At 48.4% G+C, this 21,440-nt stretch overlaps 1 protein-coding gene and 1 non-coding gene across 2 annotated transcripts in view; both read right to left on the bottom strand.

Moving 5' to 3' along the window:
- The window catches only part of snd1 (staphylococcal nuclease and tudor domain containing 1), a 332,034-nt gene that overhangs the window by 61,651 nt on the left and 248,943 nt on the right, over window positions 1-21,440 (bottom strand). The window contains exon 16 of the mRNA XM_042335292.1: window positions 20,940-21,049. Coding sequence (XP_042191226.1) covers window positions 20,940-21,049 — 110 coding nt within the window. The remainder of the gene's footprint in view (window positions 1-20,939; window positions 21,050-21,440) is intronic.
- trnas-cga lies at window positions 3,066-3,136 on the bottom strand. The gene has a single exon. It is a non-coding gene; the product is annotated as a tRNA-Ser (tRNA).

Raw genomic sequence — 21,440 nt, 5'->3', positions numbered from 1 at the left:
ACGCTTTACAGGTGTATCCTATGAAGCGCTTTGAGACGTCTCGAAGGCGTGATAAGGCGCTGTGTCAAATGCCAGGATTAATTATTAATTATTATTATTGCAAGAAAGGAGGGCTGGAGGCCAGGATACAGCACATATAAATTTTACTTGGCGGCGGGGGCGGGGGGGAAGAGCACAGGGAGAAGGGGGGGAGCGGGTAAGGAGTCGGGGTGAAGGAGGGAGCAGGGGGGTAGAGAGAGTGCGGGATAAGGAAATGTCAGAAACCGAAGGCCTCAGCCATTCTGCGCAGCTGCTGAACAAAAGGAGTAGAGTTGCCGCTGTTCCAATAAGCTGTAGAGCCGAGTGAACACTGAGACAGGCTATTCACACTCTGCCCGCATTTCCTGTGCGGCTTCAACAAGACACCATTCACAGCTGAAAAGGACGGTTTTCAGAGGCTGCTTTTTTTCCAGGGAGGGAGAGAGAAAGTGGGCAGCTGAGCGCTGTCTGATAATAGAGTCTGCAGATCATTCCCTGCAGCTGGAGGGCTGGGAGTCGGAGCATGCCAGGGGACAGTTTAAAAGGGGCACGAACATCCTTTGTGTGTCAGCCTGGCTCTCGCCTCTCAGTCACAAGGTTGTGGGTTCAAACGATGTCCTGACTTAAACGCAAACAGTCTAGGCTGACACTTCAATGCAGTGCTGGGAGTGTGCTGCATTTTCGGAGGCACAGTCCTTTGGTTGAGAGCTTAATACCGAGCTGAGCTCCCCGTCTGCCCGTTCAGGTGGATGTTAAAGGTCCCGCGGCCCTATTTGAAAAAAGAAGGGAGTTTCTCTCTCTCTCGCTCTCTCCTGGTGTCCTGACTACAATCTCCCAAATAAAACGTGGAGGATGGCTGTGTGCGGGACACTGCTGGGCGCAAATTGGCTGCCGCTTTTCGGCCACAAATACATAGAAAGAGGAGTGTGGGCCATTCAGCCGTGGTATCATTCTGTATCATACACAAGCCAATGCGCTCCACAGGAAACCCTGTGAATATTATAATGTCCTAATAATAATTATAAAGCACAGCAAAGATAATTAGATGGGATGGAAATGACCTTCTAACAAAATGATGGGGTCTGAAAGGCCACCTGAACGCCCTCCCCCTCAGTTACTGCTTCAACGGGAATTGGATAGGCATTCTGAGACAGGAAGGTTTCTGACGAGCAGGGAGAGCGAGCGAGGGTTAGGATAGGGTTAATTGCAATGGATTCCCCCCCCTCCCCCCCCCCCCCGGCAGTGAGTCAGTCCTGAGGCATTATTTTGTGATGATCCAAATGGAATTAAAAGGGAATGTAGTGATTGCTGATGAAGGTGGCTGGGGCCTCATGGCTGACCTGAGGATGGGAGCGAGCGCCAGGAACAGACAGGGAAGCAAGTGGCAGAGAGAAGTCATTAGTTCTGGATAAGATAATTCAGGACATGTTTATCACAACGGCTGCTGGTACCAATGCGTGAGCACATTCACCAGGAGGAGAGAAGCAATATGTTGCTTATTGCGCAGCACAATACAGGGCCAGCGTTGCCAGTGGGCAATGATATGATAACTTCACCCTAGGCTGGTCCTCACCAGGTTTACCTTCCCCTTTTGTCAGGGGTGATTTTATCCCTTGGGGGGAAAGGGATGGGACATCACACACAGCCTACGACCAAACATATAACACAAAGGTCTGCTGTACTTCATCCCTCTGGTTTACACAGGGTGGGGGGGGGGGGATATGGAGTCCACGTTCTGTACCAAAACCCTTTACTGCTTTGAGAAAGGCTCTTGAAATATTTACTACTTGTTCCTCTGGAAAGTGGAATCACAGGCAGGGAATAATAATCATAATCCTTGTATATGATTATAGCGGCTTATCACGTCTCAAATACAGAATATGCTATAAAGTGATTTGAACTGTATGTTTGGGGGTGAAATGTACAAGAGGCTGCTACTCGGCCCATCGAGTCTCCCAGAGTAAGCTGTTCATTCAATCAATCCACTGCCCTCTCCCTGCACCCGCTCAAGCCTCTCTCTCTCTCTCTCTCTCTCATTCCTGTCTTACTTCCCTCCAAACACTCAGCATTGTTGGAGAAGAGGAGGGACGTTTGCCCATAATTAGCCCTGGCTCTGTGCTGCAATCCGTGCCGGGCTCTCTGAGACATTCCCACATTCCTGACGCTGGATCAAAGCGATTATTGTTATTAATAGCTGATCCCTCGGCAGGTCCTCAGAGAGCGAGGGGACACGACTTGAGGGCGGAGAGCAGATCGTTGCTGGGAGTCAGAGCGAGGAACAGATGGAGAGAGTTCGGAGGCTTCCAACTCTCTCTCGGGCTGGGGATCGCAGGCTTTGAAGCTTCTGATGGTCTGGAGTCTGACCACGAACAGAGGCTGGACTGTGTGTGTCTCTACGTGTGTGTCAGTTAGAGCGGGTGTGTCCATGTGTGTATTTGTGTGTGTGTCTATGTCTATTAGAGTGTGTGTGTGTCTGTGTGTGTGGGGGTCTCTGTGTGTGTGTCACTGTCTTTGGGTCTATCTGTGTGTGTGTGTCTGTCTTTGGGTCTATCTGTGTGTGTGTGTGTGTGTGTGTGTGCGCGCCTGTGGGGAGCGGGCGGAGGAGCGATGACAAGAGAGCGAGTGGGAAGATGAGTATCAAAGCAGCGCTTCACTGAAGACTGAACATTAATACTAACAGATCAATAATAATAAGCTTTGCCTTTGGTAGTGTTTGCTGTAAGCATCTCAAAACGACTCAAAGGGCTTCAGAGGATTTTACTGTAGAGTGTAGTAACTGTGGATCTCACTCGTGTTTGCAGATCTGGGGAAAAGGATAGAAAGGCAACAACAACCTGCGTTTACACAGCGCCCCCTCACACAGGTCAGCATCTCAGAGCGCTGTACATTGGTGGGTGGGACCTCTCTCAGGTCACCAAATTATTATTATTATTTTTCTGAAGGGATTATTATCCCCGGAAAGTGATCCGCCAATCGACTAACAAACGGGTTCCTACTCACTGCTGGTAAACAGAGGCGTGTGGAGTAAGGAAACTTACCCAACGTTTCGCCCTGCCCGGGAATTGAACCCAGGTCCTCTCACTTTCGAGGCGAGCGCTCTAACCACTGAGCTAGCGGCTTTCTTGGGTGTGAAGGCCCTTGTACGCAGATTGCTGGTGCACCCACTGCCTCGCTCCCCACAGCGCCAGCTCTGAAGTTTGGTTTGCTGATTAAAATTAATTGAAACCGTTAACGACCTTAATTACTAACGGCTGTGGATCACACACATTGCAGAAGTGAAAAACTAAAAGGCACTTTATGTTTTGAAGAATAAATCTTTGAAGTCAAAGGATGCATCATACACGCTGAGAGACAAGACACACACGCGCACACACGACAAACAGGCAGCCAGGCAGGAGAACAACTGTGATTCCCTTTGAGACATCAATCCAGCAACATTTACTGGTGCAATTGAGACAGATTAGCGCAGGCTGGGATCAGGGATTCTTCCCACTCAGCTCCCGTTAACACTGCAAGCCAAAGCCCTAACAGCTGGGATGATCCTAGCTGGACAAGCAGCGGGAAAGCTTGCCAGACAGCGCTCTCATAGGAGGCCATTCAGCCCATCGAGCCTGTGCCGCCATTCTATAAGATCATGGCTGATCTGTACCTCAACTCCAATTACCCACCTTTGCCCCGTATCCCCGGACCTGACCAACAGCTGTTCACCTCAGGCTTGAAAATTTGAATGTAAAAAGCTGTGTGGGTTCAGCTGGTTAGACTCCAGCAGTCGCCCCAACACACACAACGGGCTCCCCCCAAGCCTTGGCTCTTGCCAACTGCGCCTAATACTACACTGAGGGGAATGACCAACTTGCTCTGAGGGATTATTGGCCAGAACGCTGGAGAGAAAAACTCCCTTGTCTTTCTGATCGTGTCACGGGATCTTTTAATGTCCCAGGGGATACAGGCGGGCGGGGCTGGGTCATGGTTTGACATCATCACCAAACGATGGAGCCTTTGACAAGACAGCGCTCCCCCAGCACTGTACTGGAGTGAGCCGAGACTGCGAGCTAAAAGGTTGTGAGACTGAGGTGGAATTCCAATGCTGAGTTCACCCAACCAGCTGCCTGCTCCAAATACGTTGCATTCCCTTTGAAAAACAAGGGAAACCCTGCAATTACTGGCATTCAGACATTAACTCAATCTACACAGCGAGACCCTTCCTTCTCATTCACGTTTTGAAGACTTATTAAATCCAGATTGTTATGGAAAGGTCGTTATTTGGTGGCTTCGCTCTTCAAACCTGAGTTCAATTCCAGGCAGAGGGCGAAACCTTGGGCAAGTTTCCTTACTCCACACAGAGCCTAATAATAATCCCTCCAAAACCAAACAATAATAAATTGGTCATTTTCAATCCCCGACTGTTTGTGGGACATTGCTGTGCGCAATTGGCTGCCGCGTTCGCCCACAAATATACAGTCAATTCACTTTACAGTGTGTTCTGTGAAGCGCTTTGGGACGTCGAGAAGACGTGAAAAGCACTGTATCAAATGCAAGGATTATTATTATTAAATATTACACTGAGCAGCGAGACATCTGCGGATGGTGACAGAGCAACTCGAGAATGAACCGTGCGATTGGAGCAAAGGAGCGAGGGGCATCTTTAGGTAAACACAGTCACGTCCTTCGGGAGAGAAGTCAAATCCAACTTCCTGTCTGTGCCCTGTTCAGGTGGATGTTAAAGATCCTGTATGGCACTCTTGTAGGCAGTCCTGTAGCTCAGTGGTTAGAGCACTCGCCTCGCAAGCGAGAGAACCTGGGTTTGATTCTGGGGCAGGGCAAACATTGGGTAAGTTTCCTTACTCCACACACCTCTGTTTACTACTCAGTAAGTTGGAACCCGGTTATTACTAGCTTGGCGGATCGTTTTGCCGGGGGTAATAATATCACGTCTTCCAGACGTCTCAAAGTGTTTCACAGAATATACTCTACAGTGAATGGACTGTCTATTTTGTGGGTGAAACGCGGCAGCCAATTGCGCACAGCAGCGTCCCCACAAACAGCCGTGGATTGACTGACCAAATTCTCATTGCTTTTTTTGAAAGGATTATTACCCCCGTTACGACATGATAATCAGATGCGAGGATAACTAATGATCATTCTCGTTCTGGTAAAGCCAGATGCCACCCACCATAAGCCTAATGGAGCCACTGCAGCCTTCCGCACGTTTGAGAGAATTCAATTAATTTCATTTTGATGGACCTTGGCGATGGGGTAAAGGATGTCAGAGAGAACGAGCTGCCAGTTTTAGACACGATTAGTCACTTTAACAGGCATCAAATAAGCACAGAGATTGGGGTCAAGTGTAGTGACCGTTTACTCTTTGTTCCTGCTTGCTAATAGGTAAACAGAGCTGTGTGTGTGGAGTGAGGAAACTTGCCTAAAGTTTTGCCCTGCCCGGGAATCGAACGCAGGTCCCCTCCCTTGCGAGGTGAGTGCTCTAACCACTAAACTACAACAGCAAACAACAAATTACGTTTGTAAAGCGCCTTTCACATCAGGAAGACACCACAATTAACAGGATTCACACTGCGAGGTGCTGAAATGGTTAAACATGTTTAAAGTTTGGCTCGGTGCAGCTGAGGTAAAACACCCTATTGGCCGATAATATAAATTTGCTCAGTGTCAGGCAAATTAATTTATTGGCATTGATTAAACCAGAAAGTGGACTGCTTTCAGCCAATTTTCTGATCAAACAGACCAGTTGGATGAGTCATGCTGACACAACAGTAATCCCCGTGGGGCTACGTGAGACAAGCAAACACCCACCCTGGCATATTCCTTGATCAGGGGAAATCAGGAGAGATGTTTCAAAGAGAATATTAAGGGGCGCGGGGAGCAAGACACAGAGTGGGATTAGATCAGGTGGAGATATACACCGCATTATGGAGTCCCGTAGCTCAGTGCGTAGAGCGCTCGTCTCGCAAGTGAGAGGACCTGGGTTCAATGCCCGCACAGGGCAAAACCTTAGCCAAGTTTCCATCCCACATTCCCCTTGCTCCCTCCCTCGCCTCCTTCAAGGCCCGTCTCTGCGCCTTTGGTCACCCTCCAACCCCCACCCTCCCAGCCCTCCACCCCTTCTGATCCCAACCCCCAGCTTGGGTGCAAATCTCTGACTGTCCAGCGCCTTGGGACGTCCTCCTGACCTGAATGATCCCATGTAAATGTCATGCGCTGTGGTTGTTTCCCCACATGTGTGCAATTCCAACCTTAATTCCCTGACGCTGCCTTTTTGCCTCCAATAATATAACTCCCTTCCCTTCACTCCTCCTCGCAGGTCCTCTCGCGCGGCACCTCCTCTGGCTCCCAGCACAGTGCCACAGCCAAGCCCAGGCCAAAAGAGCTCGTTTTCTTAATTATAGTTTGAAATTTACAGATGCACATATTGCCAATCGGGATAATAACTGTTTTGAAAGCCCCAGCACAACACTGTGCAATCCTGCCAACAAGCCAGAGAATAGAGATGCAAGCTGAATATTGCAATTCTAATGAAAACCAAAGCACTGGGTTCTATTACGCCAGTTATTTTAACTAATGCATGTGTAATAATAATAAAACAACTTGCATTTGATATTTATAGTACCTTATCCGTTCTTTGGCTAAGACGCTAAACTGAGGTCTTGTTTGTGCCTATTCAGGTGGACGGTAAAAATCCCATGGCCAGATATAATTATAATAATCCTTAATTATCTTGAAAGGCTGGTGGAAGCCGATTCGATAACAGCTTTTAAGAGAGAAGTAGATAATTATTTGGGGAGGACGAGCTTGCAGGGCTATGGGGAGAGCACGGGGGAGTGGGATTGAATTGGAAGCGCTTTTCAAAGAGCCGGCGCAGACATGATGGGCCGAATGGCCTCCTTCTGTGCTGTAAAATTCTATGATTCTTACATCTGATGCAGCGCCTTATCACGTTGTTGAACCGTCTCAAAGCGCTTCACAGAATATATTGTAAGTTGAGTTGATGGTGTATATTGTGGGAGAAACCCAGCAGCCAATTGCGCACAAGTGTCGCACAAACAGTCGTGAATTTTTTTTTGAGGGATTATTACCCCCAGAAAGCGATTTATCTGAAAAGAGAAGAGTTTTTCTCCCTCTCTCCCGATGTCCTGCCTGACAATCCCTCAATTAAAATTGGTCACTCACCTTGTGGTTCATTGTGGGAGGTTACTGTGTGCCAATTGGCAGCTGTGTTCATCCCAAAGCACACAGTCATTCCACTTTACAGTGAACCCCATGAAGTGCTCTGAGACAGTGCTGTTATCAAATGTAAGGATTATTATTATTATCACAACACCAAAATATTGACGGTGTCCGCCCTATTTCCCGCACCTCTGCTCTCACCCCTTCCCCCCCATCCCGGATCCGTGATAGGGTTCCTTTAGCCCTCACCTGCCACCCCACCATCCTCGTTATTCGGCACATCCGACATTTCCGGCACCTCCAGCGTGACTCATCCACCAAACACATATTTCCCTCCCCTCCGCTCTCCGCATTCCAAAGGGATCATTCCCTCTGGGATTCCTTAGTTCATTCCACCGTCAGCACTACCAGCTGCTCTCCTTCCCCTGGCACCTTCCCATGCCAGCACAGGAGATGTAATACCTGCCCTTTCACCTCCTCCCAGACCACTATCCAAAGCCCCAGACACCGCTTCCATGTAAGACAGCGGTTTACACGCAGTATACTGTATCCGCTGCTCGCGCTCTGGTCTCCTATATTGGGTGACCGATTTCCAGAACATGTCCGTTCTGTACGCAAGGTCAACCCTGATCTTCCAGTCTCCTGCTATTTCAACTCGCACTCCCATTCACAGTCCGATCTCTCCATCCACGGTCCTCCTACGCTGTTCCAATGATCCACAGCGAAAGCTTGAGGAACAGCGTCTTATCTATCTGTGAGGGATCCTACAGCCCTCCGGCCTCAATGTCGATTTCAGCCACTTCAGACCATAACAGCTCCCCCTCCCCCTCGTCCTGTTACCAGAAGAGGTATCTTCTGTTATTATTACAATCATCACCCCAGACACTCTTTGTCTCTCTCTGGTGTGTTGCCGGCTCTGCACTATTAACACCTCTTCTCCCCAGTTTCGTTTGAATCCCCAGCGTCCAGTGTTTTGTTTAGGTCTCACAAACAGTTGTGATGCGAATGGGAAATTTTATATCTGGGACTGTTGGCCAGGACACTGGGAGAGAAACTCAATTCTCTTTTCCAAGTACTGCCGGGGGATCTTTAACGCCGATCTGAACAGGCAGAGAGGACTTCAGTTTAAGATCTCATCCAAAGGACGGCACCTCCGACAATGCAACACTCCCCCAGCACTGCACTGGAGCTTCAGCCTAGATTGTGAGCTCAAAAAAGCCCCAATGTGGGGTTTAAACCCACAAATTTGGTTTAGAAATAAGCGCTGTTTGTATACCATGCTGTGGAAAAATAGCATGTGCCCTAATTATATCATTAATCAAGGAAATGGATTAATTGTATAATTAGTAATAATTTTCACTGATTAATGGTAGAACTAACAAAACCCAGCTGTAATTCCCTCCGTACACACGGCATTTAATACACATTTACACATCTCCTATAACAACAAGGGGTAAATTTTTTGGTGGTGGTGGGGAAATGTATCTCTTGGACAGTGGTTTGATTCTCGGGTAGGGCGAAACCTTAGGTAAGTTTCCTTACTCCACACACCTCTGCTTACCCAGCAGTAAGTAGGCACCAGGTTGTTAGACGATTGGCGGATCACTTTTCTGGGGGTAATAATCCCTTAAGAAAAAAATTTAGTCATTCAAATCACGACTGTTTGTGGAACATTGTTGCGCACAATTGGCTGCCACGTTTTGGCCACAAATACACAGTCACTGCACTTTACAGTATATTCTGTGAAGCGCTTTGGGATGTCTCAACGACATGATAAGGTGGTATATCAAACGCAAGGATTATTATTATTATTATTATTATTACACAGGCAGCAAATCTGCCGGCTCTGTACTGGCAGCACAGTGAGGTGCCTGTGCTCTGCATCTTCGCGGCACCTGTACATTTGAGACAGAAAAATAATCAGACCACTTTAGATCGAAATGTCACAAGCTATTTGACATTTCCAATGTCGTGGATATAATCACTTGGAAATATTTCCCTCGCAAATCCTTCACTTCCAGCAGCTGTTCCTCCCCTGCACAGGACAAAGTACATTAATCACTCCAACCCCAGCATTTTCTGGTGCACACACTCGGGCGGATTTAACCCTTCGATCACCTCCCCCGGGTAACAGGAGGACACCAGTTGACCATTGGAAAAAGAAAACGATTTGCACTTGTACAGTGGTAAACTTTGAGACGTGTGTAGGGCAAAACCTTAGACAAGTTTCCTTACTCCACACACACACCTCTATTTACCCAGCAATAAGTAAGAACCTGGTTGTTAGTCGATTGGCGGATCACTTTCCGGGGTTGATGATCCCTTTCAAATTAATAAATAGGTAATATTTGGTCAGTTTGGATAGTCACGACTGTTTGTGGGACGCTGCTGTGTGCAATTGGGTGCTGTGTTTCACCCACAAAACACAGTCAATTCACTTTACAATATATTCTGTGAAACGCTTTGAGGTGGCTCAACGATGTGATAAGGCGCTATATCAAATGCAAGGATTATTATTATCATTATAAGACTGGGATCTCACATTGTTGTGGCGCTGGTGACTGTGAGACAGGCTGACCAGCCTTGAAGAGGTCAGAGGGAGTTTGATGTACTGGCTGGAGGACGCTGTGAAAGAGCTGGACAGAGGGTTCAGCCCGGAGGGGAAGCCAGTGGAGTCCTGCTGTACCATCAAACCCTGGAGGGGACAGTGTCCTTGAAAGGTACGCTGGTCTGGGTGGAGCTTTACAGGAAGATAAAATGAACAGGGGACATCAGCGAAGGGAAGCAGGTTCCTCCTGCAGGGAGTTAATATGTCAAACAGACACCCAACGAGACAACAGAACAGGGGGACAACTTGTTTTAACTAAAATGGCTGGATAACGGGTTAGCAACTGGATAGAAAATAACACGGGCAGCAAAATAACAAAGGCCCGGTTGTTAGTCGATTTTCCGGGGGGTAAAAATCCCTTCAAAAACCAAAAAATAATAATTTGATCACTCAATCCACAGCTGTTTGTGGGACAGTTACTGCACTCGACTCGGAGACAAGAGCGCTACCACTGAGCCAGGCTGACACACACAATGGACAGATTGCTCGGAGTCGGCGCCGAATGGCCTCCTTCTGTGCTGAAACTTTCTACAAGTGTAGGAACGAGGTGAAGCACCAATTTGTGGCGAGGATTGCCGGCCGGGAAACTCCTTGCCTCACCTGTGAAGCGGAGCTTCCCAAAATGCCGGGTTTTACAGATCAGCCTCATCCTGAGAGACTGTGCCCGGGGGGCAGGAAAGGAAAGGGCTTCTCTCAATTTCCCGTTAAAACCAGAGGCGGTGGCGTAATAATCAAACACACAGCCATTTGATTTATGGTTTTGCTAATTATAGAACAAAACCATGTCCCAGTTCTGTCACTTCACCATCAACCCACCTGCCGTGGTGGGGGAAATCCAGACTCCAGCCATTAATCAAGACACCAGCCGCACTTCCAGTCCGTGTCCTCGAGTGGGGTGTCAGGCGGGGCTTTGACACACGCCTGTCACACGGAGCAAAGGACCTGGCGGCTTCTGGACTACACGTGACATTATGGACATTCACCTGAAGCGCTGAAGGGGTGGGGGGGGGGGGCGGGGGGTTGGACAACAGGTGTGTCAGCCTTGGCCAGTAGATAGCAGCCTCACCCCGAGCCAGACAATTGCGGGTTTAAGCCCCCACGACAGAACATTGAACTTGTATTGTCTTGGCTGACGCTCCAGTGCTCTGGAGGGTGTGGGGGAGTGATATTGTTGGAGATGCCAACCTTCCGATTACATGTTAAAACGAGCTCCATGTCTGTGCCCTGTTCAGGGGACATTAAAGATTCCACGGCGCTACTCGTAAAGAGAAGGGGGTCGCTCTCTCTCTCTCTCTCGGTGTCCTGGCCGACAATCCCCTGGATAAAATCACTCCTTCACTTCATGGCTGTTTATGGGGACTTTGCTGTGCGTAAATTGGCTGCCCACAAAATACACAGTTTACAATATATTCTGTGAAGCGCTTTGAGACGTCTCAACAACCCGATAAGGTGCTATATCAAATGCAAGTATTATTATTATCATCATTTCCATTCTAGGTTGTTTCTCCCAAAATGTAAGGTCACGCATCAATTTACGCCGAACTGCACTTGCCACCAACCTGCCCCAAAACCCAAAATTAACTGTCCTCTTGCTCCCGATGTGTCGGGAGCTAACAGGAATAGACTAGGTGCCACGCTGATGGGTGGCCAAAATGGCCCGTTTGTGTGCTGGAATACTGTCTACCTTTATAAAATAGCCTTTGTTATTTACAGTACCTTCATACTGAGATGCGGAGCTTTCTCTCCCTCTCAGGCTCTCTAATCTCCTTGTAAAGACTGTGTATTGTACCCCGTTTATCTCTGTTGCTAGCCTTATTGTACGCCTCCTTCTTATGGTTTATTTCCAGTTTAATTTCCTCACATCCGCACCCAACTCTCACAATGAAACCAGGAAAAGTTGCAGGAAGCTTTGTGCCCGGCTTTGCTCACTGTGAACTGGCCACAACAAGCAAAAATGGGAATCCCCAAGAACTGCGGAGTCCTGTAGCTCAGCGGTTAGAGCACTCGCCTCACAGGAGAGAGGATCTCAGTTCAATCCCTGGGTAGGACGAAACGTTGGGCAAGTTTCGCTTCTCACACACTTCTGTTTACCAGCACTAAGTAGGAACCCGGTTGTTAGGCGATTGGTGGATTGCTTTTCCGGGGGGAATAATCCCTCCAGAAAAAATAAATTGATTAATATTTTATTATTACTCACTCACTCCACGACTGTTTGTGGGACAATCGCTGCTGTGTGCAATTGGTTGCGTTTCACCCACAAAATACAATCAATACAGTTTTACAATATATTCTGTGAAGCGCTTTGAGACATCTCAAAGACGTGATAAGGTGCTTTCTCAAATGCAAGGATTATTATTATATTATTTATCTCCCTCTCTTCCTCAGAGAGACATCCATTTCAGGTCAAACCTGCCTACCTCCTGATGTAGAAGGAATGACATGTACCATTTTGAATATGTATTGAGAACTTTACCAAGTCAAAACACTTTGCAGGAATTTCTAACACAGGGGTTGGTTGGCGAATGCGACAGCTTTTTGTGCATTGCAAGATCCCACAAACAGCAGTGAAGTCAGTGAGGGAATTTATCTGGGGAATTGTCAGGCAGAACAGCAGGAGAGAAAGAAAGAGAGAAACTAACTTCTGTTTTACAATAGCACTGTGGGATTGTTAATGTCTGCAGCCAGAAACTCCATTCTAACGTCTCATCCGAAAAGAAAACATTTCTGACAACACTGGAGCGTCAGCCAAATAACAACAACAATAATAATCTTTGCATTTGATATAACACCTTATCATGTCATCGAGGCGACTCAAAGCGCTTCATAAAATATACTGTGTATTTTGTGGGTGAAACATGGCAGCCAATTACGCACAGCGACGTCCCCCAAACAGTCGTTGGTTGAGTGACCGAATTATTATACTAGACGGTGAGCTGAAATCCTGGGGGAGAGGGGAGTGGGGTGGTTAAGGCAACTGCGACACTTGTGTAGTCAGTCAAGTTTCCCATGGAGCGGAGATGGAGGAGGAGGGAACAGGGTAATTATCAAGTAAATCCCAACAAGCCACCATTGGCTTAGCGTTCAGACAGCAGAGGCCACAAGTGCCTCCTGAGTGCGGGAGAACATAATAGGAGAGCAGGCTGTGAGCATGGAAACACATGACAGGAGCCGGGACTTCAGCATTGATTTACAAGTGGTTTTGGAAGCGAGTTGTGAGTGAGCTGAGATTTGATTCCCATCTTGTGTTTGAAGTCAGGCGACGCCTGGGGGCTGTTGTCCGCTCTCTGCCACTTTCAATCAGGCTGCAACCGTCACCGCTCGAATCAGAAACGTCTCAAAGCGCTTCGCGGGGAATTGCTGTCAGGAGCACTTACTATATCTGTGGCCGAACACGACAGCTGTTTCGTGCACAGCAAAGTCCCACAAACAGCCGCGCATCGCAGCGAGGCAGCAATTTATCTGCGCATTCCTGGAGAAGCCTAACGTCTTTCAAGCATGTTATACACAGTGTCTACACTTTACCGTATGTTCTGTGAAGCGCTTTGAGACGTCTCGATGATAACAACAACAACAACAAGATTCCATTTATAGAGCGCCTTTCACGTCAGGAGGACGTCCCAAGGCGCTGCACAGTTGGGTCATGACCCGAGCAGGGGGGAAATGGACAGGGTGAGGGGAGGGAAGGGAGGGAGAGAGGAGGGGGAAATGGTCAGGGTGAGGGGAGGAAGGGAGGGAGAGAGGAGGGGGAAATGGTCAGGGTGAGGGAGGGAAGGGAGGGAGCGAGGAGGAGGAAGAGAGTCGAGAGGGGAGCTGAAGGCACGGTCAAAGAGAAAGGTTTTGAGACCGGCCTTGAAGGAGGAAAGGGAGGAAGCAAGGCGAAGGCACTGGGGGATGGAGTTCCAGAGCCTCGGGGCTGAGAGGCTGAAGGCCCGACCACCGATAGTAGGGCGGTTGGGGCGGGGGACGTGGAGCAGACCGGAGCCAGAGGAACGGAGGGTACGGGCAGGTAGGTAGGGGGCGCTGTATCAAATGCCAGGATTATTATTATTGTTATATTAAACCGAGGTCCCGTCTTCCTGTGCAGGTGGATGTTAAAGATCCTGCGGTGCTATTTGAAAAGAGAAGCAGTGAGTAGGAACCCGGTTGCTCGTCGATTGGTGGATGGCTTTTTCGGGTGTAATAATCCCTCCAAAATATAATAATCAAAATAATAAAATAATAAAGAAGAAATTGGGTCACTCAATACATGACCGTTTGTGAGACATTGTTGTGCGCAATTGGCTCCTATGTTTAGCTCACAGTCACTACACTTTACAGTATATTCTGAGATGCCTTGAAGGACCTTGATTTCCCGTCTCACAGTCACCTCGCCTCCCCTTTGCTTGGGGTTTTTGTAAAGTGCTCTGAGACGTTGCCCTGAGTGAAGGGCACTAAATCAATGTACCCGGTTGTTGTGGGTGATTTGAGATTGGGTTCTGGCTGGCGGGTCAGGTTAAAGCTTTTCTGAGTGTCTGTTCCGTGCTGGCAATAGGGCTGTCTGCCAGCACTTTAACAAGGTTCCTTCACCTGACACTGACAGTAGCTCCACTGTTAAACACTCACCCTGGTGTTGTGGAGGCTAAGCTTGTATTGGAAGGAATTTACTGAAAGTGTCAGCCTGGCTCGGTCACTAGCAATCCTGCTTCTGAGCCGTTTGGGTGTGGGTTCCTGCCCTATATCGTGGACTTTGAGCTCCGGGTTTAGGCTGATGCTCGAATACAGTGCTAGGGCGAACACCGCATTGTCGGAGACGCAGTCCTTCAGATAAGACTGTAAGCCTAGGTACAGTCTGTGTCCTGTTCAGGTGGATGTTAAAGATCCTGCGGCACACCTCAAAACCAAAGAAACGGCAGTTTTCTCTCTCTCTCTCTCTCTCTCTCTCTCTGTCTCCCGTTGTGATCTTTGACATCCACCTGAACAAGTAGATAGGAGTTTGTTTTAATATCTTATCCCAAGGACAGCGCCTCCAACAATGCAACAACCCCCAGCACTGCATTGGAGCGTCAGCTTAGACTATAACCTTTCAAAATGTGACTATTTTATAAAGATGTGCTCAGCTGGTGCCAAATCTAATCTAACACAAGCTCAGGTACGTGCAGTTTTGCTCCAGGTTATCCCGGCTTAAATTCCCTCCTAGTCCCAGATTCACCCCAAACATTATAATTAATTGGCTCCTCGCCTCGTTATTGTTTGTGAGCTGTCACTGGAGCAGATTTGCTGCCGCCTTCGCTTCAGTATCAACACAAGTTTCATTTCTAATTAATCTCGTCGCTGTAAAAGTGCCGAAGGACGTTTGTTTTATATGAGACGCGACGTATAGATAGATGTAAGTCGTTGTTGGTTTTTATGCTCTTTTTATACCGTTCCCCATTTTAGTGAGTTAAATACAGGGCAGGCAAGCTGCTGACTAATATTAATCATCCTTGCATTTGATATAGCGCCTTATCAGGTTGTTGAGACGTCTCAAAGTGCTTCACAGGATATAAGTGTAATGACTGTATATTTTGTGGGCGAAACTCAGCAGTCAATTGCGCACAGCAGCGTCCCCCAAACAGACGTGGATTGAGTTACTAATTTTATATGAGGGGTTTATTGCCCAGGACACCAGGAGAGAGACACCCTCTGTCTGGAGTAAGGACACTTGCCTAATGTTTCACCCTGCCTGGGAATCTAACCCGGGTCCTCTCGTTTGTGAGGCGTGGGCTCTAACCACTGAGCTACAGGACTCCACAATGGTCTTAAGCCCAAGACCAGGTGAATTTGAGGGCTGGGAGGAAGCTCTGACTCTCAAGTTACTTACAGTCTTTTCTCCTTCAAGAAAAGTGGTCAAGATCCCTTTAAAGATTAAGAGATCATGAAACCACACAGGCTGCAAAGTGGCATAAATTATACTTAATGAGCGAGTGCAGTGAGAAAGAAAGAGAGAGCGAAAGAAAGAGAGTGAGGAACGAGGAGAAGAAAATGATAAATTGTCAAGAGAATGAGAGGAGGGAGAATGGGAGGAAAGGGAGGGAGGGAGGAGAGAGATAAGGGAGGGGGAGAGAGTGAGAGAAAGAGGGAGAAAAGAGATACGAGGAGGCAAACAGAGGGGAGGAGTGAAAGGAAGGAGAGATAGGGGAGAGAGGAAGAAGAGAGAGAATGAGAAGCGCAAAGAATTGGAGGAGAGAGAGAGAAAGAGGGGGAGATAAGAGTGAGGAGAGAAAAGAATGAGGTAGAGAGAGAGAGAGAGAAAAGAGGGAGACAGAGTGAGGAGAGAAAGGAATTGAGAGAGAGAGAGAGAGAGAGAGAGGAGAATGCATTACCTGAAGCATCAGAGAGTCACCATTAACAAAATTGCCACGACTGTGACATTTGTATTGTGAACCTCTGGCAAAGGAGATGGGAGAGTACGTAACACTATATTGTATAAACTGCACTTAAATCTTATTGAACAGGCCTCATTAAACCGAGCCAGAGTTTATCAATAGTGATTGCTCGCACACGCCTCTTCTCCCGCTGCTCGCAGGTTTGGGCAAAAAAAAATCTACACCTCACAAAAGCAGCAATTTAGATCTCAAAGCAGCCAACAATTCCTTAACCTTACAATACTGCGGGAATGACAATAAACCGCGGCTGAAATTTCGTCAGTAATATACAGAAGTGGGGCTCACACACACACACACACAACAGTTAAGCTCCTTCAACTCACTGAGTCCAGGAAGAGATTATTACCCCCGGAAAAGCGATCCACCAATTGACTAACAACCGGGTTCTTACTCACTGCTGGTGAGCAGAGGCGCGTGGGAATTAAACCCCGGTCCTCTTGCGTGCGAGGCGAGTGCTCTAACCACTACACTACAGGACTTCACAGTCCCTGAATAAGCTATCAGTTTGTCCAAATCCCTTCGCTTCCCCCCCACAGTAATATCAGAGGATTGCATAGAAACTTTTAATGTTCCTGATGCTCTTGTAATATTTACTCTGCTCTTTTCCCATCAAGCGCTCTCTCAGCCTCCTGATCGCTCCCCCAAACTCCACACACCAGACCCAGGCTGAATAACAACAACATTACATTTATAGAGCGCCTTTCACGCCGGGAGGACATCCCAAAGTGTCCCTCCTGAATAAGTCAGGAGTTTCACTTCACTCGGGCTGAACAACAAAAACTTGCATTTATATAGCGCCCTTCTAGTGGGGTAGCAACCCTGAGCACTCGACAGTGCCGGAGCCTGACAACGTGCCGGGGGGAGAGGGAAAGGGAGGTGACAATTAAAAAGCTCTTTAGGCAGGGTTTGAAGGTGGGGAGGGAGGGGGCAAGGAGGGAGGGATTGAGGGAGAGAGTTCCAGAGTTTCGGGTTGTAGTGGCTGAAGGCACGGCCGATGGTGGAGGGAGGGGACGAGGGACAAACAGGAGCCCGGACCCAGCAGAGGCAGCGGGTGGTGGGGTGGGGTGGGGGGGGGTAAGCAGATTGGAGAGCTAGGGAGGTGCCAGGGCGTGAAGGGATTTGAATACAAGTCTGTTATCTGTTCAATAATCGGGAGCCAGTGGCGCCTGGCGAGGACTGGTGTGATGGGGAAGTGACTGAGGACTGAACACACTGAGAAAGTGACCGCCTGAAGATGGAAACACGCGCACACACCCACAGCGCTGCCTTCAAACCTGCCCTTCATGGCCGACACAAAGCCCTGGTCCCACTGCGCCAACATCAATCTCAACCGTCGCCACACGCAGAGAGGCGGATAATTGGAAAGTCTCACTCCCCATCTTTCCTCCCGTTACCAGCTGGCAGAACGCGTCAAAAAAAAACCTTGCAATTAAATTTCCAAATGAGCTTTTTAAGATTCAATTCTAATCCCCCTCCAACGCCTCCTGACTCTCCACCCGCCAACCCCCCACCCCCCGCCTTCCTCCCTCCCCGCTCTGAGATCCTCAACACAAGAGCAGCGAGTTAAGACTTTTTAAAGAATCTGTTCAAATGCCACTCGCTTAATAAGATCAGTGGGGTTTCCTGACGGCGATATTTTATCTCGAGGGTTTGAAAGCTTCACGCGGTGACTGCCTCCTCTTTAAGGACAGAGAGTGAATGATTCTGACGAACATCATCAATCCATAGAAACATAGGAACAGGAGGCCATTCAGCCCCTCCAGCCTGTTCCGCCATTCTATTAGATCATGGCTGATCTGTACCTCAACACCATTTACCTGCTCTTGCCCCCCGTATCCCTTCATACCCTGACCTAACACCTCAGTCTTGAAAATGTGAATGGATCCGGTCATAATCCACAGCCTTTTGGGGGAGGGAGAGAGTTCCAGATTCCCACTGGTCGTTAGAGTGAAAAACTGCCCCTGATTTCACTCCTAAATGGCCTGGCTCTAACTTTAAGATGATGCCCCTCTTGTTCTGGATTCCCCACCAGGGAATCCGGTGTCCAGTATTGGTCACTCCACTCTAGGGAAGACATCTTGGTCATATTGAAAGGATGCAAAAGACAGTTACGAGGAAGACGCCAACATAAACTTGCATTTATATAGCACTGCTTATGCAGGGTAGCGCCCCAGAGCACACACACACCAATCTTCCCTACCCACATACACACGCCAATCACACACCCCAATCCTCCAGAGAAGCATCACCCTGGCAGGAGACCAGACGGGAAACTAATCACAATTAAATAATTACTGCCACCCACTGAGCTTTTGACAAAACACAGATTTCAAGTTAATAACAAAAAGACTAGGTGCCTGCGCTGCTGAGAGTGCGTCAAGTACAGAAAGCTAACAGAGGGTGATGTGTGTGTATGTGTGCGCTCTGGGACACTACAGCACGCCACATAAGTGCAAGTTGTGGTTGGTGTGTGTGTGTATGTGTGTGTGTCTCTCTGTCGGTCTTTCCCCCCCAAAACCATCTCTTAAATAATAATTAAAAAAATCCCTTAAAATTTTTTAAAATTAAAAATAGTAAGTGGTTCCCTCAATCCCCAACTGCTTGGGGGACGCTGCTGTGCGCAATTGGCTGCTGCGTTTTGAGCACAAAATACACAATCATACAAAATATACAATCAAATCACTTTACAGTGTATCGTGTGAAGCGCTTTGAGACGTCTCAATGATGTGATAAAGCGCTGCATCAAATGCAAGGATTATTATTATATTACTATCACCATCTCGGTTTCCATTCCAATATTTCCACCGAACTGAGGGAGTGCATTGCCTCACTCCTCACTCCCAGGTAAGAACAGTTAATGAAGTGATGTTCACACTCCCCTGTGTCAGTGGCACAGAGGCTGGTGGGGAGGTGATCGGTGGGGAACTCAAACAGGTTTCTATTCCTCTGCCGAGATCTTCAAATATAATTTGAGTTAAACTAACAGTCAAGGCCCTGGCCCCACTCCACCCCTCCTGCTGCCTGTGCTGAGAGGCGTCAAGTCCACACATTACCAGCACCCAGGAGAGAGACACACAGAGTCAAACAGCTTGGTTTTGGCAGCTTAATACCCACAGGATGGCAGGTTGTTTTACACCTGCCATTTGTGCGCGCTACACACACAGACACGAGTACACACTGCACATACATACACACACATACACGCTGCACATACACTCCACACACACATTCCACACATGTGCTACACACACACGCTGCAAATACACTTTGCGCACCCATACACACACAGACAGACAAGCACAGCAACTTCCTGAAGCTCAACATCAAACATCTGGGGAGAAAGGTACCATATTGGGGTGAGGGTGTGTGTGAGAATGCCCCACCTGTGTCACATGCTAATACAGCGGCCTCGGGCCACACACCAGCCTGGAGCAACTGCCCCAACCCCTCAGGCACACCTCTACCTGAAACCTTACCCGTGTGTGGGGTTTGAAGTATCGGAGAACATAATGGGGTACACATAGCAAGGCTGTAAACATACTTGGACTCTTCTCTTGAAAAGAGGAGGGTAAGGGGTGACCTGATAGAGGTCTTTAAAATTCTGAAAGGTTTGGATAGGGTCGACATAGGGAAGATGTTTCCACATGTGGGGGAAACCAAAACCAGAGGCCATCAATATAAAATAGTCACAAATAGGGAAGTTAGAAGAAATTTCTTCACACAGAGAGTAGTGGGAATGTGGAACATGCTGCCACATGGAGTTGCTGAGGCAAATGGCACAGATGTATTTAAGGGGAAGCTAGAGACGTACATGAGGGAGAAAGGCATAGAAGGTTCTGCTTGATGGCTTAGTTGAGGAAGGGCAGGAGGAGGATCACGTGGAGTATAAACACCGGCATAGACCAGTTGGGCCGAATGGCCTGTTTCTGTGCTGTATATTCTAATGTATTTTAATGTAAAGGTTTAACATCGATCATTAATTCAGTGCTTTATGATAACAAAAGGCAAAATACTGGAGATGATGGAAATCTGAAATGGTAACAGAAGTCGCTGGGAACTCTCAGCAGCCTCAGGCAGCATCAGAACTGATGAAAGGTCATCAACCTGAAAAGTTAATTCCCTTTCCTCTCTCCATAGATGCTGCCTGACCTGCTGAGTGTTCTCACCGCCTAATCATACCACATGGACTAGTCAGCGGGTGTCCTGAGGTGGGCTGCTTTACTCAGCCCTTCTCACTGAGACGTACATTTCGTGTGTTAATCTCCAGCTCTCTTTTTGAGGCACTAAACCTGCGAGAGCCTCCGCCAAACTGCACAGCAACAGTGAAGCTTGTATCCTGTGAAACTGACTTACAAACACTGTGTGCCATCTGCAAGTCGTGAGCAAGTGCTTGTGCGTCTCTGGCTATCAGTCGACCAGCTGCTGCGTTCATTATTAGGTAGGTTGTCGGAGCGGTCAGCAGTGACGCAGGGAAGCACAGCTCTGGTGTGTGTGTGAGTGAGTGTGTGTGTGATGTCTGTGTGTGTGTGTCTGTGACTGACATTAACTCACGGCTCAACCCATGTCAGACACGGCACAAGATATTCCATTTCAACAGAACATAAATACCCGAAAAACACCTGCCCGCGACAATCGGTCACTCCCCGCTCAGCCGCTCTGCCCTGGCAGAGGCGGACGGACTATTCACCGCTGAGCCGAGCGAGTCTCTCCCCTCAGCCCCCCTTTACCTCGCGCTGCAGCACCAGTTCCTTGGTGAACAGTGTGGCTTCTTCACTGAATGCTTCCCCTTCCTGTACCCCGGTGGGGGTGTTCCTCGATCCCCGGGGACACTCGATACCTGTGACAAACAGAGAGAGAGAGAGAGAGAAAAAGCCTGTCACTACTCCTGAAGCAACGAGGAATAACGACACACGACATTTACACAGCGCCTTTCACATCGTTGGAATAGTCAGGGATTTGCACCCGAGCTGGGGGTTGGGATCAGGAGGGGTGGGGGGAGGGGGGGTGTGGGGGTAGTAGTGGGGAGGGCGACCAAAGGCACAGCTGAAGAAGAGGGTCTTGAGATGTGCCTTAAGGGAAGCAAGGGATGGTGCGAGGCGCAGGGCCTGTGGGATGGAGTTCCCAAGGGTGCAGCACCTCAACAACTACAACTTGCATTTATATAGCGTCCTCCACGCAGTGTAGAGTCTCAGAGCGCTTAACAGTGGCGGAGCCTGACTCCAAGCTGG

The sequence above is a fragment of the Callorhinchus milii genome, unplaced genomic scaffold (genome assembly GCF_018977255.1).
Source record: "Callorhinchus milii isolate IMCB2004 unplaced genomic scaffold, IMCB_Cmil_1.0 Scaffold5, whole genome shotgun sequence".
Lineage (NCBI taxonomy): Eukaryota > Metazoa > Chordata > Chondrichthyes > Chimaeriformes > Callorhinchidae > Callorhinchus > Callorhinchus milii.
This window is presented reverse-complemented; position numbering and strand designations above follow the sequence as displayed.